Here is an 8,071-nt window from a genome sequence, read left to right on the forward strand (position 1 = left end):
GATGGCGAGTAGATGGAAAAGGACAAAGCAGTATATTGGTAGCTGTAGACAGAGCAGTGCTAGCTCTGTCTGTCCATAGAAATAGAGAAATGGGCTCAGCCACAGAGATTTAAACTATCTGGTTGTCCCACACATTAACACAAAGTGGGGTTCAGATACACACTTGTATTTTGTTTTATGGTCTCCCAGCCTTTCCAGCCTGGGCACTTTTGGACAAAACTTCATCCTCCTTTGAGGTTTCGTTGTCCAATCTTTATTTCTCTACTTGCCTCATTCCATCTCTGAGCTTTGCAGGTAGCCAGATGTGATTTAAAACTTCCGTTCTAAGGGGTTTCCTGTCATGGAGTCATTGGTTTGCAGGAGTAAGTCATGCTCTTTCTCTAAAGGGGTGTGGGGGTGGTCATCAACAAGATTAGCTAAACTTAAGTTGGTAGAAGAATTTCTTGATTGGAAATTTTAGCTTTGAGATTTGTTGCTCTAGTTCCTAAAAGAACTTGGAGATGCTCCTCATGTGTCCGGCTACCACTCTGACTCCTTGGAACCCACCCATTCTTTCACTTTAAAAAACAGGTCATAGTTGCAGAGGTCTCTGTATTTTGTAGCCGCTTTTTTGTAAGAAGTGCTTCTCCCAAATAAAACAATTAAAAAAAATTAAAAAGAATATCTCTTTCTACCATGTCCTGTGACCAAACACTCTTGAATGGGTTTTAAATGATAAAATTCTGCATAAAAAGATATTTAATCACTGCTGTATAATAACCAGAATTACTGACACTTGACACCAAAATGTTTATTCTTTTTCCTTGGATGAGAAAAGAAGCTATGGGAACTGAACGGCTCATTTAAACTAAAGAAGAGAATTTGATTTTTAGGCAACAGAATATTCCAGCAAGAGGGAGAGACTATTGCATTAGAACTGAGAATTTGTGCGCCTGCGAACTGCCAACTAGAACCCCTATGGACCCATGGTTCTTCACCTCAGCACTATTGACATTCTTTACAGTAGGAGCTGTTCTGTACATTGTAGGCTCCTTAGCAGCATCCCCGATCTCTATTCACTGATGCCAGTGGTGTAAGCTTCCCACATTGTGACATAGAAAAATGTCTCCAGACCTTGCCAGATGGCTCCTGCAGGGCAAAATAACCCTAGGCTGAGAACCATTGCTCTTCATGATTCCACATTCAACCCCAAGCATCTACTAGACACAGTCAACTACTGATCACCTCTTACTGTCAGACCCGTACCAGGCACTGAGTACATAATTATGAACCAGACAGTCCCTGTCCTTAGACAGCCCTGTAGTGGGGAGACACAACCAAAGACTCATCACCCTGCACGTTGTTAGGAAAGACAAGAGCAGTGTCCACCAAAGGTTTCCCTTTAGGTGCTCTCTAATTGGATATCTGAAAGTTGGAAAGGTCTCACTCACATAGGATAGAGAAAACGTTCCAGTCATAAGGTTTAAACTGGCTAAAAGCACCAAGATGAGCAAAAGCTTGGAATGTCTGAGTTAAGGAAGGTAGAACATGGTAGAGATGGGAGGATGGGGTGTGGGTAGAAGGTGGTCGGGGTCCCTCCTCACAGGGCTCCAGAGAGGGGGTGACTTATAATTTGTATGAGAAATCACATGTTAGAAACCGGGAGGAGGGTGCCTGTTATACAGGGACCCTGGTCATTGACCAACACCGACACAGGCCGGCAAAAAGAAAGAAGTTCTCGAAAACACTCCAGCAGGACTTCTATTTTCATTTTTCCAAAAACCCAACAAGCCAAATACACAGCCCCCTTCCCTCGTTTGCTCAGCAGCGTCCCCCCATAGCCAAGGTGCATCAAGCTTGAAGGGGTTTCAGATGAACCCCAACTAAAGAATGCCTGAAGTGAATCAGGATTTGAGAATAATCTACATTTTTCTCCATTTAAAGATTTTATCAAATCAATTTTAAAATGTGTTTGATTAAAAAAAAAACCACTTAACCATATACACATTGTTTTAAAAATTCTATTTCCTAATAAACAACTATGTTGATTAATAGATAAGAAAGTCCCCAACAGTCTGTTAATCTGTGATTAGGATATTAACGTCTTTTTTTAATAAATATTTTATATATATATTTTTTTATTGTTTTGGATATTAACTCTTTTATACTAAATGGTCCACCCCTATGCCGGGCTCACCTTCCAAACAAGCAGGTGCTGAGGCTCAGCGGGAAGTGAGGGCCATCGACCCCACTCCTTTTGATGGTAACCAGGCGTCCTGTAGGACCCATTTTCTAAACAAGATGTTGAGTATGATCCAAACAGGAAGGTCAGGCATCAAAAAAGTTCGCTGAAGCAAACTTACTGCAGAAACATGCCACTGAATAAGACAAAAACAAAACACGCGCGCGGGTGGGGGGGGGAAGGGGAGAGTTACTCTAAAAGCAAAGAGCTAGGAAGTCACTTGTAAGTCACCAAATGGGCTCGCTTGTGCCATTCTCCATGCTCCTGCCACCCTGACCCACACTCAACTTGACCCCTAGGGGAGCCCCAGCCGGGCCCCGGGCTGCACTCCAGGCGCCCACAACACCCAGTGCCCCCAAAGACCCGCGGCCAGGACCCTGCGCATCACCGTCGAGGCTCCCGGGAGCTCCCCTGCGGACCCCCGGGTCAGAGCCCCAGCCGCGCCGCCGCCACCGGTTCCCGTCGAGCAGGCGTCCCCACGGCCCCGGCCCCCGGGCGCGCCCGCCTCCCCCGCCCCCGCGGCGCCCCAGCATCGGCTCACCCAGGACCAGTCGCCCGCACCGCCACCAGCGGATCCGCCGCTCCGCGAGACGCAAACCCGAGTCCTCACCGGGGAAAGCCAGCTGCTCGTTCCCCGGCGTCCACCGCCCGCCCCCTGCTCCGGGGACGGGGACCGCCCGCGGCCACCTCCGCCGCAGCCCTCACTCCCCCCCGCCGTCGCCCTCGCCGGCGACCAGGTGGCCCGGCCCAGCTGCGTCCGGGAGGTGGCGGCGTTAGCAGGTCCGCGCGTAAACCCGCCGCCGCCCGCCCGCCGCCGCCGCAGCCGCCGTGCCCTCCCGATTCAAATGAAAACAACGATTCGAATTTGGCGCTAAGCGCTGTGATTGGGCGCGGCGGCGGGCGGCTGACCAATGGGAAGGGGCGGGGGCGGGGCGGGGGCGTGGCTAGCGCGGCGCGTGCGCGCTCCTGGAGCCAGGAGGGCGGGGGGGGGGGGGCTGCGTGTGCACCTGCGCGACCCGGGTCCTCCCGGACCGTGTCCTGGTCTCCCTGCGGCAAGCCCCTCTTGTCGCCTTCCGTTTAAGGACAAACACAGTTGTACACGGTCTGTTTGTTACTCGTTGCCGGAAGGTTTAAAAATTGTGACGGCTTCCTGTATTGCCTCAAATATAACAATTATTATAAGCAATTTCTTGTTGTGCATGTTATGGTTCCCTTTCAAACACACACACACACACACACACACACACACACACACACACTAAAAAGATCATGACCTGCACATTGTTCTGGACTTTGCATTCTTTGCTTAATTAATCCTGTGGATGTTAACTTCCAGCATAACCTTCCCTTTTACTTTCTTTTTGATGGCTGCAGAGCATTCGGCTTCAGAAACCATAATTTCAAAAAAAGAAAGAAAGAAAGAAAGAAAGAAAGAAAGAGAGAGAGAGAGAGAGAAAGAAAGAAAGAAAGAAAGAAAGAAAGAAAGAAAGAAAGAAAGAAAGAAAGAAAGAAAGAAAGAAAGAAAGAAAGAAAGAAAGAAAGAAACTATAATTTCCTCAATCGCTATTATTGCTATGCGTTTAGGTTTAGGGTGTTTTCCTATTAGAAAAAAAAATAATCTCCAATTTAAAAAGCTTGTACATTACAAAATGGATGGTATGTAAAATAAGCACAGCATTTCTTTCTAGGGCCACCTGCCCGGTTAGGGGTGCCCCTGTGGACAAACATGGTGTGAACTGAATAGAGCCAGGAGACCCGGATGCCCATCCTGAATGTCACCTCCCCTCCCACGTCACCGTCACCGGACAACCCATGGAGCTGCCTTTCTCACAGCATGGACTGGGGAGCCCTGAGGGTGTCTGAGATCCTTGCAGGGGGTTCAGGAGGTCAAAACCATGTTTGTAAGAACATCAGACTTTCTTTGTCCTTTTCACTGTCATTTGCTCAGGAGCAAAGGGTGGAGTTTTCCAAATACAGGAGCAAATGTGAGAAACCAGCTGTCTCACTAAATCAGGTGCTACAGATATTTGCAAAAATAGAAAAAAATACCGTTCTTCTCAGTAATTAAAAAATAAGATAGATGTATTTCATAGAAATATGTTTTTATGTTAACAGGAAGTGGGTTCACCATTGCTTTAAGATGAATCGACAAATGAAGTTTGAACCTTTCTGCTCCTGAGTGCTCACTCAGTGATAGGCTGCCTTCCGGAATAAGGGAAAGCTCCTAGGAACGAGATATGAATGCATAGGACCTCCAACTCCTAATTGTCTGTGACAAGGCTGATGTAGGTAATTTAAATGCGTGGATGCTATTAACCTTCTTTAGGGGATTAGTTTCTATTTTCTCCCCCTTTACACCACCACAGCGAGCGCCTCTCCGAACAACCCCATAAAATGCTACTTTTGTCACTCTAATTACTGCTTGTTATCAGGGACGGCTCTGTGACCTTGCTGGAGCAGCCTAATTAGAACTGGGAGGTGCTAGGCTTCCTGTCAAATAATCTTACACGCACATGCAGTACATGGAATTAGTTCTCTAGAGAGAGCAAGAGTTACAGGAAGACCTAGGGGGTTGGCCAAGTGGTGGATCTCGGCCTGCGGGACCACCCTCTGTAAACTGTTGGATGGAACAGGTTAGCAGTGGGGCTTTCTGCTGGATTCGAAGCCTGGCCCACAACCTAAGACTTCACTGAAAACACAGACCTCAGTCCTGCGAGGAGCATCCCATGCCCCGTGTGCAGGGCTGGCATTGGACCCCCAGTTCCAGCACAATCAGAGTCTCAAACAGAGTGTAGAATGGGGATCCTGTTAGAACAACGGGCACTCAAGATGGGCAAGAAAAGGCTTTGGCCTGAGGAATTTTCAGGGAATCTATTTCCGGATCCTCACAGTCCTCACCCACTCATGTCCAAACCAATCCAGGCCAGAAAGTGTCTCTAGGGGACTTCCCTGCCCCCACCCCCCTGCCCCTTGCCACTTTGACTTGCCTGAAATTTACTTGGGGAATTGCACCAGGCCCCCAATAATGGACCATTCAGCAATCCCCTTAACCTCTGTGCCCATCCACCTGATTAGAGGGTGTGTTTCCAATAAATGGAGCATATGTTTAACTCCTGCCAGGACCTAACAGGTCCCACGTGCCCTTGGACCTCCTGCCTCTTTGGCTATCTTGTTCCCAGTCCACTGCAGCGCCCTAGCCACCTGAGCTCCTCCTTCCTCAGAGGTGCCCAGATCCTTCCAGCCAGAGGGCTGTGGATTTTGTCCCTCCCTCCCCCAACTTTTATGGGGGCGGGAAGAGGAAGTGAGCTTTGCAGAGTGGATGAACCACTCCCAAAGCAGTGGGTTGAAGAATCAGCCTGGAGAGGAATCTTCCTGGATGTGCCCAGACGAGTGAAGACATGCTCCAGCCAAGGGGGCTTTTCAACATCAACCGCAGGTACTCACACTTGACTAACCGGAGGAAAGGGGAACCAGAACGCTGATCTCTACTCTGAATTTAGAAAAAAGAAACTGGGACAGAACATGGGACTGAAAAACATGAAAGAAATATTGAAAAACTTTTTTTATTAAGAAGCTAATCCTATAATGATGTCATTATAGAATACTTGGAAAATATACAAGTGTAGGAGGAAGAGAAACTTACCCCAATATGAACAAAGAAATCATGTTTTTTGTCTGATGTTTATTTTGCATAATAAATATATCTGTGTACACAGATAACATTTTATTTCTTAGGCTTTCATTTATTGCTACCACGTAAGCATTTTCTCATTTATTCTTGGTGAGTATCACCTGGATAACCCTTTTTCAACTGTGTTTCAACATTTAGGTTTTTTCCCCCCTAACTTTTAATTATTACAAATAATGCTGTGATTAATATCTGGAGCAGAAACCTTGTTTAGACATAACAGATGATGTTCTTAGTTTCTATCTCCCAAAATCTACTTGCTGGATCAAATAATATTTGCTTCATATCCTCTAACTGCCTGCTTGTCAAAGGGTTATAACAATTTATCCACCCAAATCAGTGCTTGAGAAAGCCTGTATTATCACAGGCTCCTTGCATTCACATTTCAAATTCTCTGCTAACTTGATAAGCCAAAGACATCCAATTCGAACTTTAAAATTGCTAGTTAGATTGAACACTTTTCCTCACCTACTTAAACTTTTCATCTTTTTGGCTTTAGGGCAATAGTGTTTTTGTGCCCTTTCCCTAATTTTCTGTTAATGTCCTAGGGTTTTCCTTATGGATTTCTTTCACAAATATGTAAATTCTTGCTCTGCAGAATTAGTAGAATTTTTTTTGAATTAGTAGAATTTTTAAAGCCAGCCATAAAGCCAAAGAATATTTATGGCCAGTTGTTGGATTCCTTAGATAAAGGTGTGTAAAGAATAAAACTCTCTAGCTGTCTGAGAAAGTTCTATGTGTGGCTGACATACATGGTGGGGCAGGGGGAGCTGGGATTAACACAACAGCCATTGTCAGAGGTGAGTCCAAAGCTCACGGTGAAACCCCAGCCCTACAGGAGTAGTAGTACTGGGAACCCAAGGAACAGAGAAAGGAATTGTAGTGGGATCATAACAAAAGAGAGAATTACTTCCCTAGAAAATAATGAAAGCACACCAGGAAGTTAGGCTCATGGAGTAAAGAGATGGGCATGCCATGGGGTGAAGAGACGTCATGTGGGTCATGGAAAAACAAGACGGGACGCATGGCTGTGGTGCCCTCGCCTGACTTGGAGAAACTCCTGGGGATAAGCTTCAAATAACTGAAGACTGAGACGCATTTCATCAGTTTCAGTGCTGAGTATTAAATGTAAATTCAAATGCAGAACTAAGAGTAAATGACAGTTTGAAGAAAGGGGCTACTTCATATAGCGGGGATCTGCTGACGATAGAGGCAGAGCACAGGCGGGTAGAGGGAGAGTTGGATGAAAAATAGTCTGCTCCCTGCTGACTTTTTAGGTATCAACTCTGAGTAAAAGAATGTTCTTTCAAATTAAATATTGTGACAGAGAAGGTGTTAGCTGATTTTCAAGAATGCCCATATTAGGAGCGCCTGGGGGGCTCCATCTGTGAAGTGTCTGCCTTCGGCCCAGGTCATGATCCCGGGGTTCTGGGATCGAGCCCCATGTTGAGCTCCCTTGCTTGATGGGAAGCCTGCTTCTCCTTCTCCTTCTGTCCCTACCCCAGCTTGTGCACTCATGCTCTCACTCTCTCTCCCAAATAAATAATTTCTTTTAAAAAAAAGAAAGAATTTCCATATTAAGGAACCAATGGACTAAAAAAGAAGAGACTAAGGAATTATATAAAGGCTTTAACATAAGTGTAACTGTCAGACCCTCGCTGCCAAAGTGCTTAAATACCCAAATACGCAGAAAAGAGAGTTAGAGAGCCCAGACCACACAGTGAAAGACCATACAGCTGTGTCTGTTACCTTTAAACATACAACAAAATTGGCATAAAATATATCAACTGATTCAATATTAAATGGCCTTAATTAACCTATTAAAACAAAAAGATTTTAATGTTTCCATACACTGCTTTGGAATGACTGCCTCCAAACATTTTCAAATGCAAAAGATAAAGTGGAAAAAAGTTATGGGCAGCATGCAATGTTTATCTAAGAAATGGGCTCATGGATATGCATGTATATTTGCCTTTATTAAAAAGAAACAAACAAAAAAAGAAAAAAAAGAAACATCAGAAAGACAAGCCATATAATGTAAAAATGATGGGGAAGGGACAGGGAGAGAAGCTAACTTCTCTGAACCCATCTTCTTTAATAGATTTGACTTTTGGATCATATTAATATTTATGTAAATACAAAACCAATTAGGTCAAAGAGAC

The 8,071-nt window shown here is 45.3% G+C and overlaps 1 protein-coding gene across 1 annotated transcript in view; it reads right to left on the reverse strand.

The window, feature by feature from the left end:
* MKI67 (marker of proliferation Ki-67) overlaps positions 1 to 3,014 on the reverse strand; it is a 29,301-nt gene extending 26,287 nt beyond the window's left edge. The window contains exons 1-2 of the mRNA XM_055300066.1: positions 2,763 to 3,014; positions 2,177 to 2,357 (exon numbers count right to left, since the gene is read on the reverse strand). Coding sequence (XP_055156041.1) covers positions 2,177 to 2,268 — 92 coding nt within the window. The 5' untranslated portion in view covers positions 2,269 to 2,357; positions 2,763 to 3,014. The remainder of the gene's footprint in view (positions 1 to 2,176; positions 2,358 to 2,762) is intronic.
* Positions 3,015 to 8,071: the final 5,057 nt, after the last annotated feature.

The sequence above is a fragment of the Nyctereutes procyonoides genome, unplaced genomic scaffold, assembly GCF_905146905.1.
Source record: "Nyctereutes procyonoides isolate TBG_1078 unplaced genomic scaffold, NYPRO_anot_genome, whole genome shotgun sequence".
Lineage (NCBI taxonomy): Eukaryota > Metazoa > Chordata > Mammalia > Carnivora > Canidae > Nyctereutes > Nyctereutes procyonoides.